Source organism: Natator depressus, chromosome 1, assembly GCF_965152275.1.
Source record: "Natator depressus isolate rNatDep1 chromosome 1, rNatDep2.hap1, whole genome shotgun sequence".
NCBI classification, from domain to species: Eukaryota; Metazoa; Chordata; order Testudines; family Cheloniidae; genus Natator; species Natator depressus.
In genome coordinates, this window is record NC_134234.1 from 249,547,138 (window position 1) to 249,568,342 (window position 21,205).

The window sequence follows — 21,205 nt, forward strand, 5'->3', positions numbered from 1 at the left end:
CTATGGGAAAGTCAGACGTGATTGGGAAGAAGAATGATTGGTGAGAGAAACCATCTAAAAAGTCTAAAACTTAATCTAGCAAGGTACAGGCCTTGTTTCAAGAGGCCAGAAGACCTCCTGCTGTCCTGTGGTCTTCCCACTCCCTTGCTGATTTGAATGTAAATAGGGCTTCTATTGTTTTTGGTCATACCTTGCTTAATTTCACTGGAGGCAGACAGATAGCTGCTTTCTCTCCTGTGTGGGAGAGACCTGTTTTTCCCTTTCTTTGGTGACAAGACTGTAAAGCATAATATTAATGAGTATCCATGTAACAGGGTTCAACTCACCACCCAGCGCCTCCCTCTGGCTGTCCTGGGAATTAGCTCTCAGCCATTCCAGTGCACCTTCAGCTAGTGGTGTCATGCCTGCCGTCACTGCTGTCTACACTCTTTGGACCTGCGTCACTCCCCAGACTGCAGTGTCCTCTTCTGGGCACAGTCCTCTGGCTGTGCCTCCACGCCGGTATCTCCCCGCTTCCAGGGGACCAGCAGTCTTTAGTCCCGCCACTTGCCTCAGCAGCCAACTGCAGTCCAAGGTCCAGCCCCTTGCCTCAGGGGCAAACTGCAGTCTGGATACTGGCCACTCTCTTCATTGGCAAGTGGGGTGCAAGGGGAGGGGGGACCCAGGCCCGCCCATTACTCTGGGTCCCGACCCAGGGACCCTATAGCTGGCAGCCACCTACTGCCCTCCTCCAACCTGCTGCCTATTTTCCCTGGGCCACTTCCTCCATAGCCCTAGCACCCTCTCAGCCCTTTATATATGGCCCTCGCTGGCCCTGATTGGTTGCTCCAGAAAACCTTCCTTCTATTGGTGGGCTCAATAAGCCCTTTCCTGATTCATGGGTTCTGCGCAGCCTCCCTGGTGCTGCTTTTAACCCCTTCTTCTCCCTGTGTGGTGAAGCTGCCCCCACCACAATCCACTGAAGTGAGCTGTAGCTCACGAAAGCTTATGGTCAGATAAATTTGTTAGTCTCTAAGGTGCCACAAGTCCTCCTTTTCTTTTTGCGGATACAGACTAACACGGCTGCTACTCTGAAACCTGTCCTTATGCAGTGTTAATACATACAGTTCACAATGATACAAAATATCACATTCGTTATACTTTTATAACACAGGAATATTGTATACAATCATTTGATTCAGTTGCTCATCACTTGAGGTTCAGATCCCCTGTCTTTATAGCTTAGATAAAGTTTCTCTTCCCTGCTGCAGTGTAGACACCAAACTGTCTCCTCCCATGCTTGTTAGCTTGATAGCTTTGTTGACCTGATATGTAAATAGACCTTTCTTTGTCTCTGCCTGAGTCAGAGAAGCAAAACACATTCCTTTATCTAGGGCAGACCTGATTGCCAACTCCCCCTGACATGCCTGGTTTAAATACACTTTAGTCGAATTCCAGCATATATCCAGAACTCGTAATGCACATCCCATACACACATCACACAATAATGTTAATAATCAGTGAGTTATTAGTTTTCCAATTATATATTAGATACAAATGTTAACATCAATGAATTGGGGTATATTGAACTGGTCAGGCCAGTGGAAAACCGAGAAGTCTGCTGCTTGCCAGGAGCTAAGATTCGCGATGTGACGGAGAGACTGCCGAGACTCATCAAGCCCTCAGATCGCTACCCCTTCCTGCTTCTCCACGTGGGCACCAATGATACTGCCAAGAATGACCTTGAGCGGATCACTGCAGACTACATGACTCCAGGAAGAAGGATAAAGGAGTTTGAGGCGCAAGTGGTGGTCTTGTCCATCCTCCCCATGGAAGGAAAAGGCCTGGATAGAGACCGTCGAATCGTGGAAGTCAACGAATGGCTACGCAGGTGGTGTCGGAGAGAAGGCTTTGGATTCTTTGACCATGGGATGGTGCTCCAAGAAGGAGGAGTGCTAGGCAGAGACGGGCTCCACCTAACGAAGAGAGGGAAGAGCATCTTCGCAAGCAGGCTGGCTAACCTAGTGAGGAGGGCTTTAAACTAGGTTCACCGGGGGAAGGAGACCAAAGCCCTGAGGTAAGTGGGATACCGGGAGGAAGCAGGAGCGTGTGAGAGGGGAGGGCTCCTGCCTCATACTGAGAAAGAGGGGCGATCAGCGGGTTATCTCAAGTGCCTATACACAAATGCATGAAGCCTGGGAAACAAGCAGGGAGAACTGGAAGTCCTGGCAAAGTCAAGGAATTATGATGTGATTGGAATAACAGAGACTTGGTGGGATAACTCACATGACTGGAGTACTGTCATGGATGGATATAAGCTGTTCAGGAAGGACAGGCAGGGCAGAAAAGGTGGGGGAGTTGCACTGTATGTAAGAGAGCAGTATGACTGCTCAGAGCTCAAGTATGAAACTGCAGAAAAACCTGAGAGTCTCTGGATTAAGTTTAGAAGTGTGAGCAACAAGGGTGATGTTGTGGTGGAAGTCTACTGTAGACTACCGGACCAGGTGGATGAGGTGGACGAGGCTTTCTTCCGGCAACTAACGGAAGTTACTAGATCACAGGCCCTGGTTCTCATGGGAGTCTTCAATCACCCTGATATCTGCTGGGAGAGCAATACAGCGGTGCACAGACAATCCAGGAAGTTTTTGGAAAATGTAGGGGACAATTTCCTGGTGCAAGTGCTGGAGGAACCAACTAGGGGCAGAGCTCTTCTTGACCTGCTGCTCACAAACTGGGAAGAATTAGTAGGGGAAGCAAAAGTGGATGGGAACCTGGGAGGCAGTGACCAAGAGATGGTCGAGTTCAGGATCCTGACACAAGGAAGAAAGGAAAGCAGCAGAATACGGACCCTGGACTTCAGAAAAGCAGACTTTGACTCCCTCAGGGAACTGATGGGCAAGATCCCCTGGGAGAATAACATGAGGGGGAAAGGAGTCCAGGAGAGTTGGCTGTATTTTAAAGAATCCTTATTGAGGTTACAGGGACAAACGATCCCGATGTGTAGAAAGAATAGTAAATATGGCAGGCGACCAGCTTGGCTTAACAGTGAAATCCTTGCTGATCTTAAACACAAAAAAGAAGCTTACAAGAAGTGGAAGATTGGACAAATGACCAGGGATGAGTATAAAAATATTGCTCAGGCATGCAGGAGTGAAATCAGGAAGGTCAAATCACACCTGGAGTTGCAGCTAGCAAGAGATGTTTAAGAGTAACAAGAAGGGTTTCTTCAGGTATGTTAACAAGAAGAAGAAAGCCAAGGAAAGTGTGGGCCCCTTACTGAATGAGGGAGGCAACCTACTGACAGAGGATGTGGAAAAAGCTAATGTACTCAGTGCTTTTTTTGCCTCTGTCTTCACAAACAAGGTCAGCTCCCAGACTGCTGCACTGGGCAGCACAGCATGGGGAGGAGGTGACCAGCCCTCTGTGGAGAAAGAAGTGATTCGGGACTATTTAGAAAAGCTGGACGTGCACAAGTCCATGGGGCCGGATGCGTTGCATCTGAGAATGCTAAAGGAGTTGGTGGATGTGATTGCAAAGCCATTGGCCATTATCTTTGAAAACTCATAGCGATCGGGGGAAGTCCCGGACGACTGGAAAAAGGGTAATGTAGTGCCCATCTTTAAAAAAGGGAAGGAGGAGGATCCTGGGAACTACAGGCCAGTCAGCCTCACCTCAGTCCCCGGAAAAATCATGGAGCAGGTCCTCAAGGAATCAATTCTGAAGCACTTAGAGGAGAGGAAAGTGATCAGGAACAGTCAGCATGGATTCACCAAGGGCAAGTCATGCTTGACTAATCTAATTGCTTTCTATGACGAGATAACTGGCTCTGTGGATGAAGGGAAAGCAGTGGACATGTTGTTCCTTGACTTTAGCAAAGCTTTTGACACGGTCTCCCACAGTATTCTTGCCAGCAAGTTAAAGAAGTATGAGCTGGATGAATGGACTATAAGGTGGATAGAAAGCTGGCTAGATTGTCGGGCTCAACGGGTAGTGATCAATGGCTCCATGTCTAGTTGGCAGCCGGTATCAAGTGGAGTGCCCCAAGGGTCGGTCCTGGATCTGGTTTTGTTCAATATCTTCATAAATGATCTGGAGGATGGTGTGGATCCTAAACTGGGAGGAGAGGAAGATACGCTGGAGGGTAGAGATAGGATACAGAGGGACCTAGACAAATTGGAGGATTGGGCCAAAAGAAATCTGATGAGGTTCAACAAGGACAAGTGCAGAGTCCTGCACTTAGGACGGAAGAATCCCATGCACCGCTATAGACTAGGGACCGAATTGCTCGGCAGCAGTTCTGCAGAAAAGGACCTAGGGGTGACAGTGGGCGAGAAGCTGGATATGAATCAACAGTGTGCCCTTGTTGCCAAGACGGCCAATGGCATTTTGGGATATATAAGTAGGGGCATTGCCAGCAGATCGAAGGATGTGATCGTTCCCCTCTATTCGACACTAGTGAGGCCTCATCTGGAGTAGTGTGTCCAGTTTTGGGCCCCACACTACAAGAAAGATGTGGAAAAATTGGAAAGAGTCCAGCGGAAGGCAACAAAAATGATTAGGGGACTGGAACATATGAGTTATGAGGAGAGGCTGAGGGAACTGGGGATGTTTAGTCTGCAGAAGAGAAGAATGAGGGGGGTTTGATAGCTGCTTTCAACTACCTGAAAGGGGGTTCCAAAGAGGATGGCTCTAGACTGTTCTCAGTGGTAGCAGATGACAGAACAAGGAGTAATGGTCTCAAGTTGCAGTGGGGGAGATTTAGGTTGGATATTAGGAAAAACTTTTTCACTAGGAGGGTGGTGAAACACTGGAATGCATTACCTAGGGAGGTGGTAGAATCTCCTTCCTTAGAAGTTTTTAAGGTCAGGCTTGACAAAGCCCTGGCTGGGATGATTTAATTGGGGATCGGTCCTGCTTTCAGCAGGGGGTTGGACTAGATGACCTCCTGAGGTCCATTCCAACCCTGATATTCTATTACTCTATGATTCTATGAAACTCATTACATGATACCAGTGAGCCTCTGGCATTAGGAGGCTCATAGGGTCACAGGGACACACAAAATAAAAATTTTAAAATCCAGTGGGGATTTCTTCTTCTAGTGCCAAGGACTCTTTCTATAAGCTCAGTTTTGTCATTCTTTATTTCTGATGTTAATATTTTTCAACAATAAAATTGAAAGGGACACGAAATTGGAGGCACATTGCTTATTTTAGTCCCATAGTAGCCTACCAAAGTTGGGAGGGACATGTCTACAAAAAGTGTGTGTTCTGTTTTTGGTAAAGGAAATATTTTATGAAGCAAATTGTTGATTCAGATGTGAAAGACCAATCCCAAACAGGTATTTCCAAGGTGCGCATAAACAGGTGTGTATATAATCCCACTCAGCATGAGCATGTCCTGTTACTGAAACTGACAAACAGGGAGTTAAGCCCTGTGTTTAAGATGCCACGTTGCTGTGCTAATTCCTCAGCCTCGGTTTAAAGACTTTATTGGAAAAATAAATCAATTAAATAATATTGGGACTCGCAAAATAAAGATTTAATGGTTTCAGTGGCTGAAGCCCCACTGGCATTTAGCAGTTGCTTGGGAGCAAAGTTTTTTGTGGTTGTTTGTATGCATCTGGGAATCAAATCTTATATGATGTGTGAATAATTTTTGTAAGCTTTATGACTGTTGCTGCTTCCTATAAGGCATTGCTGTGTTAAGATCCGCCTGTTAAGTGAACCAGGCAGGGCGACTTGTATGTGTTTTACTGTTAACCATAATTAATGGAAATGAAAAATGAAGTAATAAATTAAAGAACAGCACACTGCACTTTTTTTCTGTCCAGTGCGAATGAAGGTTTTGGAACAAAGAATCTGTGTCTCAAACGCTGGTTAATCAAAGTCTGATCACTTGGATACATTGAAACATTCCCTTCCCCTCTGCTCCTGTATTATAAATATAAATGAAAGTAGAATATTGAAGGCATACACTATTTCTTCTATTTAACTAATAGTTTAGGGGCCTAAATATGGTTTTAAGAACCTAACTTTAGGCACCCAGGTATGAGAAATGTTGGCGGACGCTTTTATTTGATGGGGAGGGAAAGGGATGAACCCCGTTTTCGTGGATCCAAGCCCAGAATATTCCAGCTGCACTCTGCTCTTAGATCTTTGCTAGGGCAGGCGAAATGGATGTTTTAAGAAACACAGAATCATTTCTGGAATTCCCTGGTATTTCTGGAAATCCCTCTCCTCCATAGGTGTATTCTGTTTTCTTGTCTGTTTGTTTTAATTCAGCCTTTGCTAACCTGTATTAATTTCCATTTTACCTTGTAGTAATACGTAGGAATCCATTTGGAATGGACATCTGTTGTCGGAAGGGGTCAAGAAGCCCGCTCCAGGAACTGTACAATCCCATCCAGGTGAGTGTATCAACTTCGCAGCCCATCCAACAAACACAGCCTGTATTTACTTGCAGAGTTTTGGGTTTTTCTTCCCCACAGCATAATCGTGTTCATCTTGCAGGGAGGGGAAGGGGTGGACCCTGGGACCAGCACAGCTTGAGCTAAAGGACTATGTCCCCTAGCTGGAAGCTATAGCAGAGTTTTGTCCTCTGTAGATCAGGTGACAGTGGGTTACAACGGCACTGCTGTAAGACACTTTTGTTTTAGAGTTCTAATGTGGATGGACTTCCAGCTAGCCCAGATGGCTTTTCAGTCACAGCTGGTTGCAGGTATGCAGTCCAAACAAGCTGAATATTTTACAGCGCGGCAGATCATGATATCTTTACACCGAATGCTACGTCATGCCATGATTAGTCCCACTGAAATCATTGAGTCTACTTGTGAGGGAAGGGACTACTCAATGTGAGTAAGGATATCCGGAGTTCTTCTCACTGTGACACCAAGAGCGAAAAAGCATCTCAATTTCAGGTCTCCAATTTCTGCTGCTGCTCGCTTAGTCCCCATGTGCGTGCTGAATTGGCTTATTCAAGCACAGCACTTCCTGGTGGCAACTGAGAGGAAGTGCAGCCATTGCGAGAAAATGGCAGCTGACTTTTAAGCATACAGTATTTATTAAGGTTTAATAGCTGCCTATTTTATATTTATACCCCAGTTAATACATTTTGTAAAAGAGAGTTAGCTATTAAGGAAAGTGAGGTTAACTCATTAGATTTAACAAGGCAGTAAATGTTTCAAATACTTGTTGATTACGAAAAGAATCGGTATACAGTACACGAAATAAGTGCCAAGTGATTTTAACACATTTATAAAGTATTCTCAACAATCTAAAGATACAATATCTATTATGCAAAGGAGTAAAGTGCAGGCATCCAATAATCTTGTATTTATTAGTGTACATTAGTTTCCTAATTAAATCTCAATTCTACATGTGGCGGAGAACACGAATTTACCAATTTTTGTAATAATGCTTGATACAAGTGATGTACAATCAATGTTGCTAAATGGAAAGTGCATGCTCCATAAGAACAAAGATGCTGCAAAGGAAAAATAATAAACTCTTGAAAAGCTTTTACAAAAGGGCCAGTGGGGAGAAGAAAGTTTTGTCTATTGTGTCTGGGGTCTGCTGTGCAGCAATTGAAATCTTCTTGCCATTTAATGGTCCCATTGCCAGAGGTCATCCCGTATGAAAAGAACAGAGGAATACCTCATAGGGTGTTAATCTGATGCCTTGCAAATTTGGTGAACTACAGGTTTTCTAACCTTTTGCAAGCAGTGAACCCAGCTAGCAGCTCCCCCTCTTCCTTTCTACGTCTTGATCAAGAATTCTGTCAAGCATTAGAATTCCTTCCCAATCTCTCTTGTGGAGAGAGCCTGAAAAGTCAACGTTTGAATGAGTTCAGCATTTCTTGCAGCCAGAGTTGAACTAAGCCGATGATGTTTTTCACAGGCAAAAAATTTCCATCAGTACTTTGGCCTCTTCTGTTCTTAGCATGTAAAAAAGGCAGAATATTCCACTGCTTTTTGGACTGGATTTTATGTGCGGCACGTGGTTCAAGAGTATTCCAGTAGACACTTTACTGTTAGCATGCAGATGTATATATTTCAGGGAAATGATAACAGCAAGAGACAGTGGGTGAAGGGGGAGATATTAACAACAAGCTGATTTGGGGGTCTCCACTGAAATATTTTATTTTATTTCTTTGACACACGCACCCCTCTCTCCCCCCATCCCCTTAAGTCACAGTTACATTCGTATCCATAAGAAGGAAAAACATACTCTCTACTGCCTAGAAGGTAGCAGGATAGGAAGGCAGATCATGGTTTGGAGCAGCGGTTCTCAAGCTGTGGGTCAGAATCCCCCAGGAGGTCCCCCAACTGTTGTCAGGGGAGTATGAGCGTACTCTTATCCTTTCTCTCCAGTCCTCTGCTGATCAGTGACTCACAAGTGGGTATTCACCCACGAAAGCTTATGCTCCAATACTTCTGTTAGTCTATAAGGTGCCACAGGACTCTTTGCCACTTTTACAGATCCAGACTAATACAGCTACCCCTCTGATACTTGACATACAACTCAGAAGTCATGATAATTGGGGGAATAGAAAGTTTTGGCCAAGGACAGCAGAACAAACCTTGTTCTCTTATGAAAAATACCATTGGATGTTTAATACTGTCCAGGTATATCATAAAGGATTGCAGGTGTTAAGGGCTCAGCCAGAAAATGACACACACATGTACACAAAACCACAGTAATCTGTTTGGTATTCAGTTTAACTACCTTTGTAAGATGAAGGGCTATAGGTACTTATAGCTCCAGGGAGTCTACTCAATTCAAACACCAGACTAAACCACTGAGAGAGCCCCTGCAGCAGTCTGGCTTTGGCTAGATACGGTTGTAATTCTTTCAGTGTATGCAACTTTAAATATTTAGTTTGTCCAACTAATGTTTTTATTACAACTGCATGTTCTAATAATCAGAGAAACCCATTGGCTAGTTTGCTGCCTTCACCTACAGAATGCTAAAGTGCAGCTTTCAGAATTTTCCAGCCTCTGTTAGCTAATATTGTACCTGGTACTGCTCTCAGAGTTGGTGCGAATGCTGCCATCAATGGAAACAGAAGCAAGCAGGATTGAGCCCTCTGGTAATAAGAGCGATAACTTTACTATTGGGTTTAGATAGCATCATAATCCATGAGAGTGATATTCCCGTAGCTAATACAATCATGCCATTCTCAAGAAAGTTTTCTTGTTATATGTTTGGCACAGAGATTGTATTTTAAAAGCCCGATGGAGATGCATTGATTTACACCAGGTGAGGGTCTGGCCTGTAGTATCTGCTATTCAAACATATACCAGTGTATTTGGTCTGCTCTTTTCTTTTTTTATGGAGTTGCTAGCAGATGCTGTGTTTTCTGTTGAATCTTTCAGTTTAATAAATGATTGTAAAAATAGTTTATCTTTATCCTGCTGGTTCAACTCCAGAGGGGACCAAACTTTGTCTAATGGATGTCCAGTGGCCTACGCGAACCGAGTTTAGAGGTTTCAGTCCAGTGCTCAGTGGATAGGTGCCCTCATCACAAAAGATCGCCACCGTAGTGGGCTGTAATTGACATCCTTTGTTAATAGCTTCACAAGAGAAGTAAAAGATTGAATGGATATAGATAGAATGAAATTCACCGCTCAGTAGAGGGGCCAGCTCAAAGTCCTTGCATTACTTAAGTGGGTGCACAGCCTTGTACTGGTCCCACTGCGCAATCCCACAGATAGGAACAGGCTTCTTGCCCCGACACATGGTCCCTCGGTGTCAGGTTTGAAGTATAATAGGAGGGCTATATGTTGGAAGTTTGCCCTCCCTGTGCTGTACGTATTCTGTGGACAGAGGACTTCATTTTTGGGGAGTTTTCAGTGAAGGACTTTCACATTCACGAGTACCACATTAAGGCAGTATAGTCAAACTTTAGATGAATTGACAAAACAGAAAAGACTCATTCTGTCACATGGCTCCAAAGGGAAGAGGGAGAGGGTCCAGCGTCAGATGACTAGTGATATTGCAGACTCCTGGGGGAATTCTGCACCACTGCGCAATGCCGAATTTGTGCAGAAATTATTGTTCTGTGCAGAATTTCCTCTCCCTCCCCCCCGCCCCCAAAATGGGCTGCTGTGCTGCTGGTCACCACTAGAGGCTGCTGGACCCAGCAGAGCGCAGCTCATAAATAGAAGACATTGTTCGGGGGAAGGGAAATGGAGCTGGAGGTTCCGGGTAGCTGCAGTTCCTGGCACGTCCTGAAGGAAGGGGGTGGTGTGCAAGAAACTCCACACAAGCCTGGGACCCAGCATGAGGCTATTTCTCCGTCAGGATCCCTGGGTTCTGGGTGATAAGGGGATGCAAGTATCTGGGCTGCGGGGCTCACAGCTGGGCTCTGGGAGGTAGTGAGTGCAAGTGTCTGTCTGTGGGGCCCCATGGCTGGGCTCTGGGGTGTAGGGGGTGTGTGTGTGTGTGTGTCTGGCCCACCAGCTGGGCTCTGGTGGCGGGGGGGCAAAAGGGCAGAGAAACAGGAACTGAATTGTCATAGGGGATTAACTCTCTACTCCTGGGGGAATTTTTTGTGTGTGTCTGTATTACAGATATAGTTGCTAACTGGTATTTTGAAACAAATTACCAAAATAATTGAAACTGACATGATTAGGTGTTATTTTGACAAATAAAATATGCAGGATTTTAAAATATTGTGTGCAGAATTTAATTTTTTGGTGCAGAATTCCCCCAGGAGTAAGTTGCTGTACTATGAGTGTGTCTGGGTGGGGGTGGAAACGTAGGCGTAACTGAACAAGGACTAAGAGCCTTGCATGAATGTGGCATAAACTCACTTTGTAGCTTGTTCTTTGTATTTCAAACCTCAGGACTTTAAAAACATGGGTAAACAAATATTTGCAAAGCATATTCTTAGAAAAATGCCACATGCCACAGTGTCTTGTAATTACATGACTTTGTCCAGCCCCAGTGCTCTAAAAATAACAGTTAATTGCGGATCAGCCCATTGAGCTCAAGTCACTGAAAGTTCAAAATGAGCCAACAACATATCTGGGCTTGAGCACATCAGTGGGTGACACTGATCTGTTCAGCCCCGTTGAAAACAGTACCAAATTGTGAGCAATTAATAGCTAAAATGGACAAAGTGTTAATTGAGGGGAAAATGCAAGATAGGGCCCATGATCTTGCACTTTTGTGTAGGCAAAAATTCATACTGAATTCTAAGGGAGTTTGGCCTGCATATAATCTCCTCCCGCTATCAGGCATTTATTCTTTATTCCTCACCTGCAGAGAAAAGCACTGGTCTACATAGAGGCTGCAGGATCAGGTCCTGGACATTTCCATGCTTCAATTTCTAACCTTAAATCTCCCAACTTTCATTTGAGAATCATGTGTCTAGTTAACTGTGGGTCAAACCTTCAGTGATTTTTGTTGTTTTCAAAAGATGAGTCCATCCATTAAAGAGCTGGACTGCTAGGAGGTTATGTTTTGGTGAGGCCTGAGCTGAGTGCCCAAAGCTGGTGAAGCTATGCAGCGGTCCCAACGTGGACCCCACACTGCCTTGTGTCCTGACATTTTGTTGGACTACTGTTAGAGATGAGCAATTTCTTTTCTTTTTTGTTGTTCTTTTTATCACATCCTGCTCAATGGCCCAAAGAAAGCAAGCTGATGCCTTTGAGACCATACCGTGATTATGCAGCCTCGCTTACCTCAGCCCTCAAGTGTTCCCTTTCTGGAGGTGCTACATCATCACCCCTGGATCTGGCTGTCTGCATAGGATCAGTGTATGTCAACCCAGACCAGCCATAGTCACTTCCATCTGAGTTGATAATTTTCTGTTCTTCTCTGGCCCACCCACCACAAGGTGACTCCATGGGCACTCATACCTGTTGCTGGATGGATGATAGCTTAGTGATCGAAGCTTCATTTCTAGTAATACCGAGTTGCCTTGGAACTACGGGTTCAAATCCCAGTGATGTCAACTCAGCTCATCATACTTCTGAGGTAGATGCATTGGTTACCCTATGTAGTTTACTGTGTGTGATGAGTTTGGGATCTTAAAAAGCAGGGTTTGGAATCTGAAACCCCCCCGCCCCACAAAGTGCTTGTGATATTTGAAAGATCTCTTGGTACTTTTGGTGAGAGGATGGAGTTGTGTCCATGCCCTCAGCCAAAATTTTTCCTCTCCTCACTTGGCTATGGCGTGCTGTGCACATGCTGGCTGCCATATTCCACCCCATGGGTAACTGTGTGTCAAATCTTATTATAAAAGCCCAGAGATGGGTACTGTGCAATGCAGAAGATTACAGAAGTTCCTCTGTGTGCTAAAAACCAAGAAATTAGGTGCTGCGCATCAATAGGTTCAAAGACAAATTGTTGTAAATGTGCACATGCATTTGTTGTATGTAAACTTTTATATGCCCTGCTTTTTACCAACAGTGCTAGTAAGTAGAATCACAACGCATGCCCATAAGAAACAGGACAACCTCTTACTCCTGTTTTTACATGCAGATGTGCTCTTGCAAATAACAGTAACTTGGTGAAAGCAGCTCATAATAGCTATTGTTGATAGAGAACATATAAAAATTCAACAAGGGGCAAGAATGGGGAGCTCATAAAAACAGACAGGATACTATGCCAAACGCTGGTTGCTTAATCCTATCGCTACAGACCATCAGGTAAATGATAGCCGTCCATCTAATTATCCTATGCTGGTGTAGCAGATGTCCACCAATGAAAGAATAATTAATTGATTTACTCCAAGGATGACTCCTTATGCAAATATATTACTTACTGTCGTGCTTGCAAGTAGTAGAATACAGCTGGCTGGCAATGAAATACTATGTTAACCTTAGCATAAGCATAACATTAGTGAAAGTACTTTATTATTAATTACAGATTACAAATAAGAGCTCATTTTAGAAGTTAGGGAAATCACTTGGGGGGGGGGTGTAATGGGGCACACCTCTTGCACGCGCCTCCCCTTGGCAGAGCACATGTGCCAGCGCTTTCTCTCTGCCTAGCAGGGAGTCTGCAGCAACTCAGCCCTCCGGCTGAGTCTCACATAGTCTGTATATGAAATAAAAAGCAAACTCCTTCCAGTGCTACAAGTCCAACAGGCGTCTCTTTCAGTGCCCTCTGTAACATCTCTTTATCTGCAGCCCGATCCCTGGGCTCTCTCCTCTATCAGTCCAATCACAACTCTACATACAAAATGATAGGGTCTAAATTAGCTGTTACCAATCAAGAAAGAGATCTTGGAGTCATTGTGGATAATTCTCTGAAAACATCTGCTCAATGCACAGTGGCTGTCAAAAAGGCTAACAATGTTAGGAACCCTTAGGAAAGCGATAGATAATAAGACTGTAAATATCATAATGCCACTATATAAATCCATGGTATGCCCACACCTTGAATATTGCATGTAGTTCTGGTTGCCCCTTCTCAAAACCGATATATTAGAATTGGAAAAGATATAGAGAAGGGCAACAAAAATGATTATGGGTGTGGAATAGTTTCCATGTGAGGAGGGATTAAAAAGGCTGGAACTGTTCATCTTGGGAAAGAGATGACTAAGAGAGGATCTGATACAGGTCTATAAAATCATGAATGGTGTGGAGAAAGTGAATAAGGAAGTGTTATTTACCCTTCACATAACACAAGAACCAGGAATCACCCAATGAAATTAATAGGCAGCAGGCTTAAAACAAACAAAAGGAAGTACTTCACACAATTCACAGTCAGCCTGTGGAACTCCTTGCCAGAGGATGTTGTGAAGGCCAAGACACTAACAGAGTTAAAAAAAAACCTAGATAAGTTCATGGATGATAGGTCCATCAATGGCTATTAGCCAAGATGGTCAGCAACGCAACCCTGTGCTCTAGGTGTCCCTAAACCTCTGACTGCCAGATGCTGGTACTGGATGACGGGGGATGGATCACTTGATAATTGCCCTGTTCTGTTCATTCCCTCTAAAGCAACTGGCATTGGCCGCTGTCGGAAGACAGGCTACTGGGCTAGATGGACCATTGGTCTGACCCAGTATGGCCGTTCTTGGGTTGATTACCTATGGGACTATTGCAAATGTCCTAAACACAAAAGCTGCCAATTGCTGACATGAAGACAGGTGTTTGTCACATACTCCTCTAGAGACAGGTGTTTGTCACATCCTCCTCTCTGCTCTGTAATAAGTGTTCCAGTACCGCCAGCCAAATGGCTGCATCCCAAGCCCATCTCCCAGCTCAGATCTCTTAACTGTTCATACTATAACCTCTCCTGGTTTGTTTCTGGCAATGTTCTCCATGGTATCCGGGAAATGAATTGCATTTGTCAATACATCTTCAATTTCTTCTGTAGTTTTGTTAGAGAGATGTTTTAACTCTATGCTGCCAATTCATAAGTCTCATGCAACAAGGAAAAACAATCCTCTCTAGCTCCAGGGAGTCTAGCTACAAACTACCTATCCCTAATGGTCTGTAATGTGTCCTAATAGGCCCTATTAAGAAAACAAGGGAAGAAAGACATTCAAAAACTATCTACTGAGACTTGCAATTTGCAGTTATCTAACTGAATTTTGGTATTAAAGATTAAAAACATTAAAGGTTAAAATTGCAGTTTTGTCCACAATGTCTGATTCCCCAATTCCCTTTTTTTTTTTTTACAGATGTGTCACAACTAATGTGCAACCCCAGGGCCTGAGAGCTGACCTTTCAGATTAATTGATAGACTTCTTAGCTCTTTCAAACATCAGTTGTCTCAGTAATATAGCCAGCTGTGTCTGACTCAAGATCTCTACAGTAAACGTGAAGCACTAAATATATGACCACTCCTTTGTAAACACTGCGGACACAACCAAGCTAAAATGTTGTCAGTGACCCCCACAAACTACATGGCTGCAGAAGCTGCTGTGTATTTGGCAGTACTGTCATATGGAAATAGGTGGTATCAGTCTGGGGTGGACTGCATCCAGAAGGATGTCTGTTTTCACTGATTTCATTTTAAAACTGCTGAATCATTTTCTTTGAGGAATACACAACAATTACCTTGTTTTCCATATTTATCCATCCCCATCTTTCCAGCAGCCTGTTCTACCGAAGAGGTGGGAAGTAGCCAGAGTGGGGTGCCAGAAGCTGTTACTCCATGTTACTTAACTGACAGAGTCACTTTAAACGCTGTTCCCACTGAAACAGGTTCTACCAAGGTTTCCAGGGTCAACGTGGACCACGTTAGAACCATTTTTCTTTGTGAGCTTCAGATCTAGATTCCTAGTGAACTAGAAAAGTGAGATGAAAAATCTGTTTCAACCTGGTTTTAGCCCATCCCTACTATGTGTGAACCCGATTTCGCAAGATTTTCAAACATGGTTCCTCTGCAAATGCTGACTGAAATGAAAGGTTCATCTATACTACAATAGCAAGCAGGAGGGCACCTGGTGAGAGTACTGTTGTCCCCAACATGCTTAAAACACAGTTCTGTCCCATACTGGGATGGGATCTACTCATGTTTTATCTGTGTCACCAAATTATGGTACAGTGTTGGACAGAATAGGGTAGTAGTGGAGTTTAGTGGCATTGTTAAAACAAGATAGTCTCATGTATACTCCAACGAAGGACCATGTTTTAATTGGGGGACTGTCAAGTTGCAACCTTAATTTCCCAACATGGTGATGCTTCAAGTATAGCCCAACTTGTCTATTCAGATCATAGAGAGAGGGAGACAGGAATGGAGGGTGAAATCCTCACTCACTTGAATCAGTGGCAAAACTTCAATGGGGCCAGCCTTTCACCCAGAGAATCTAATCAGGATCTCCCATCTGACACATGACAACGCTAAAGACTAATGGGTGTTCATTACAGCAGTTACTTTGCCTTTCTTTTTCACAGTTCATGACATACTATTGCACTAGAAAATGTTGCAAAGTTTAATTCTGATGCTGAAAAGGCTCCCAGACCCCCTCCCCATAGTCAGATTATTGTAGCCAAACCAGAGTTGGCAATTTACAATGCTCTGACGCTCATGGGTTTTTCCAGGCACTAGAAATACACATAGAGGGGTGTTACTTTCCTTCAAATTTTAAATCACCTCTGAGCAACATTCAGACTGGAAAGTACTAAAGTCCATCACAACAAATCAAAACATTATGTTCAAGTTTTGGGATGCATTTAAAGAAATACAGTATTACTGCAGCCAAAATTACATTAAGGGAATGCACAGTCACACAGCAGATTGGCAAGGACTCTGAAGTTAACTAGCAAATTGATACCCTGTAGATATATCTCCTCCTTCTTGTAAATGTGGAATGCCACCTTTAGATCATTTTGGACAAGCATCTGGGGATAAGTAAAAGGAAATGGGTGTTAATTCAATTAGATGATAAAAGACAAATACACAGGCTGCCATGGGGAATTGACATCAGTTGCTGAAACAAGAATTGAGTTCTATATCTGGGAGAAGACGTTTTCCTCTATTCAAGTCATGCTTGGCTTTTGCCATGCATATATTTTACTTGTGAAACATCAGTTGACTATTTACATAGCAATATGGTTAAATGTCGTATTTTGGGACTGAAGCCTTGATGTCAGGAGATGGATGGAATGCTAGAGAACAGATGCACAGTGTTAGCTTTCAGCTCATTTTGATACATTAAATATTCATAATCAGCACCGGTGAAGGAGAAAAGAAATGTTTCATTGGACTGGTACATTGAAAGATAAAGCCGTGGAACATTTCCAAAGTATAACATCTTACTTAATGTAAATTGAATGAAGGACCCTGCGGTGAAGGTGAGACGCAATATTAGTTCGTTCTACAATTGCTGCTTTGCTGTCTTTGATGGATTGCGTTGCCAGTGACATCACTCTATAAAATCATAACTAAGAATTTACTGTTCTGAGTCACTTATATAAGCAGAGCATAATTTTATTTTCATCGCTTTGGACCTACAAAAGTCACCCCATGCACACTTTCATACACTCTAACAGACACTTTTAAACATTCTCTGCAGTGCACATATTTATAGCCAAGGAACGAAAAACCCTTCCCCATCCCATGTTTCAAACGTGGGCACCCTAATAAGATCGTTTTATTCCATATTTTTGGATGCTCGCATCAGACCTTTCCCATGTATATTTCCATTTTACAAATGGCTTGCTACCTATGTGAGAACCCAAATGCAGGATGGAGAGGCCTTATCAAGCACCTGCCTTTGACACGTGTCACCACACTGTGTGTAAAAGATAAATGGTTTGTACATATAGATGTGTGTCTGTGCGTTAATGCATATGAGTATTACAAGTGGCATTCTCAAGGGTAAATAACATCCTAATAAACCACAACAGGGTTTGCACTAATAGGCTATAGGTGTATTATGAGGAGCAAGGCCAAGTTACATCAGACACACACAAATACCCTGCTAGTGCCCAACAAAGAACTTAAGCAAATGCTTAACTCTAAGCATGGGAGTAGTCCCACTGATTTCAATGGAGCTATACTGACCTACACAGCTGAGGGCTAGACTGTAGTGATTACAGTAGATGGTGCGTTAAAAGAGGCAAGAAGGCCACAGACTGTTGTTGAATAGGCAGCTTTGTGGCAGGGGACAGGTTAAAAAAGTCACTTTTTCCTTCTGGCCCCTGCCTCTCTTTCCCCCAACTTTGAAGGCTGCGTCTGTTATCGTCCCCAACCCCTAACTTTTTTCTCTCCAGCCATTTAGCTTACTAGGAGTAGATTTTTTTGTATTTATTTTTTGCTGCTAATGAGGTGCCAGCTGTGCACAAGGGTGGAACATCATCAAAATACTCAAGCAGCCAATGAGGGAGTGACTTTTGACAATGTCAAATCAAGTAGGGGAAGAAGGGGATTGTCCTTCTCTAATGTGATGGTCTTGGGTTTTTAAAATCCACCAGTGCAAGAACAAACCAGACACACAGTTTTTATTGTATCTGCTGCGTAAATAGAGCTGTGCACCATACTTTCTTTCTGCCCCACCCTCTGTCCCCTGTTCCTTTCCTGTGGCTTGTGGAAAATGATGTAGGTTTTACTGGGAATATAGCAAAAATTATGCCAAGAATCTAACTATAGTTTGACTCTCCGTGACATACCAGGATTATAATTCAGACTAGTGAAGGGCTGTGTCACCCCTGCCCTGCAACCTTGTGGTGCTTTACAATGCTTTGCTGTAGCAGTTCCCAGCTGGGCTGCTCACAAACAGCCTTCCAGCAGGCGAGCTACACCCAGAGTATCTGTGTGTAACTGCAGCCTGACAGCTACACACTGGCTCTCACCAGTCTTGGCTATGCTGCAGGGTAACCCCCAACACACCCCCAGTTGTGGATCCTTCCTAGAAATGTGTGTCCTGTACTGCCCAGCCCTCTCTTGTACTGTACAAATATATTAAGTCTATTATTTCTTTAAGGGAATAATATGCCATTTTATTATCTTAATTAGTTACTTGGACACTTCAATTTAAACACACTGGATTAGATAAAACAGTAAAGCAAGTTTATTAATTACAAAGAGATTACTTTATACTCACTTAAAAGCTATGAGGCATAAAAGTTAGAAATGGTTACAAGAAAAATAAAGATGAAAACATTTACTAGGATCTGTTTAAGAAACTATCTTAGTTACAAAGCAAACATTCTCACCCCATGCTCCAGCATTTCACTGACCAAACTCTCAGGTCAGGATCCCTCCCACCAGAGTCAAATGGTTGTTTCCTTTTGTCTTCCCAGGTGTGGAAAATGAGGTGGGCAGAGAGAGAGTGAGAGGGGAGCCTTGAGGTGTTTGTCCCTCTTTTTTACAGTTTTGTCCTCCTCTTGAAAAACATTTCCAGCTGAGAACCAGGGACAAAGAATCAATGTAGAGGGACATTCCCTGCTGTTTTTTTTTTCACCTGTTTGAACTTCCTTTGTTTTCCCTCCCTGCTTGATGACTCTGTTTACTGCTTAAATGCAAATTAAGGCAAACACACATTTTTTTCCTTTGTTTAGGATAATCCTGACTTCTGCCTGGGCAGGGCTGTTGGGTTTGGAACATGTGTTAATAACATCATACAAGGGAATCTTATAACTTCACATACAATATTGCCACACATATTTTATCGGGACAATATCGAGTAGCAAATTATGAGTTTATTGTACAAACGTTATTACTGCAGTGTGCAGGGTGTGAATACAGGAGTATATTCCATCATACCTGCCTTTCCGTAAATGTAGTGGAATTTGAAAAATGACCTGCATACAATTTGTGACTTTGCTCCACATTTTGGAGGTGGCTGTTGAACACTCAGTTTTGAGAGCGGAGATGTAGGCACATTAGAGAACACAACACAACACATGTTCTATATGCAGCCCTCTTATGGCCACACAACTCCACATTTGCAGACATGCACATGAGTTTGTACATAGAACTTGGTATTTATGGGCCTGATCCAAAACGCACTGAAGTCAATGGGACTCCAATGGGCTTTGGATCAGACCCTTATGTGTAAATACCAGAAAAGGGAAAATGACTGCAATTACTACATGGGCAAATGCAAGTTTTTTCCTGTATTACTGAAGCTACGTTGAGCTTGTGTAGTGTGTTCTATTTAAGGAAATCAAATGGGATTAGACATGTTAATGAATTGAGAATCAGACCACCACTGTGTGGTAGATCATTATTATCGTCCTCATTTTGCGGATGAGGTTAATGAGGCAAAGCGGCCCCTGCACAAGGTCCTTCACACTGCCTTACCCCTCTGAATCAGCCTTAATAAGCCAGCTTGGAGGGGGACATTGGGTAGATTTATGGATGGGCTTTTGGCTCTGTGCTTGTGTGAATCCAGTAGCTCAAACTCATATGTTTATGTGGGAGAGCGGCTTCAGGCTACAGAACTGTTCTCTGTCACATGAGTTCAGGGGGTGAATTCTATCCTGAACTTGGCTTAGTCACTTAGGCAAAGTTCAACTATACTGTCTTTTTCTTAGGATGGGTGAATTTCACATGGAAAGAGTCTTACCCGAAGTCAAACAGGGGAAGCTTGTGGCAGAATTGTGAATAAACTCCAGGACACCTGACTCTCAGTCCTCTTCTTTCTCCACAAACCCATCTTTCTTCTTTTTATATTTGCTGGGTACACTCACAATTTTGCAGGCACTCTGATTGTGCCCTGTTTTGACAATCATAGTGTCCAGGACTGACAGTGCCACTTTAATTTGGGCTATTTGTGTCAGTAAGGACAAAAAATATTGATGTTAAAGAAAATAATTACCTTCTTACTGAAGCATAAATGATCTTGAAACAAAATACGCAGGCTAAAAAGACCTGAATCCTTAGTCAGGTTTAATTAATTATTAATTCCTACTCCTTCTGACATTATCAATGTAATTAAATTTGTGGCTGAAGAAGTGATAAGATAGAGAGTATCTTCTGTTAAGATACTGAATCTCTCTAAACAGCCAGTGGCAAAATACTACCATTTGTTATTAGGAACTAGCCTACTGATGTGCAACTTCAAATTCTATCTTTTGCTAACAAGCTGATGCGACACAAAAAATAAGGCAATAAAAATCCATATATGCATCCAGCTATTTGAATGCAAAAATGCAGATCTTAACCAAACCCAAAAGAAACTCACTAAGGTCTTGGGTAGTTGGCTGTTCAGGAGCTATGTTATTACAATTGTGTTGAATAATAGCTCTAGACTATGAGTTTGTACAGTCAGATCCTTCAGGATACAACGTATAACTCCATATTTATGTGACTAATCAAGCAAAAATGATTATTGTGCAAGGTATTTGCAAGAGATTGATGACTGGTTCAGAGGAGTAGACAGCTTGAGTTGCTACTGAGGGTCATTAAGCTCAGTCAGTCACTCCTCCCCAGAAAGTGCCCTGTATGTCAGTCAGTCATTGCTATTTTAAAAGCATGTTTAAAATTACCTTCTTTTAGCATAATGGAAATTAAAGAAAAACAAACGAAAACTTGTGGATATAGCATGCTTGTGACATCAGATTCTAAGACCTAAAGAGGCCTCAACTGCTTGGATTTGAAAAGGATGGTGAGAGTACTTTCCATTCCATAATACTGATAGTGTATAGGAATACTGTATTATCCCTTTAAATAGTTTGTGAGCACTGCAGTGATGCTCACTGTGTTCTCTGTTGTATAAATCACCAGAAATGTATGCAGCAGCAGCAGTATGTATGGAGCTAGGCCTGGCATGTTTGTGTATCTTTAGAAACCATAGTTATTGGGACCCAACTGTG

The 21,205-nt window shown here is 43.1% G+C and overlaps 1 protein-coding gene across 2 annotated transcripts in view; it reads left to right on the forward strand.

Annotated features, from left to right (window-relative positions):
- Positions 1 to 21,205, forward strand: part of CHST11 (carbohydrate sulfotransferase 11) — a 233,059-nt gene that overhangs the window by 103,118 nt on the left and 108,736 nt on the right. For both annotated transcript variants that reach the window (XM_074940925.1, XM_074940934.1), the window contains exon 2: positions 6,300 to 6,385. In XM_074940925.1, the coding sequence (XP_074797026.1) occupies positions 6,300 to 6,385 (86 nt within the window). The remainder of the gene's footprint in view (positions 1 to 6,299; positions 6,386 to 21,205) is intronic.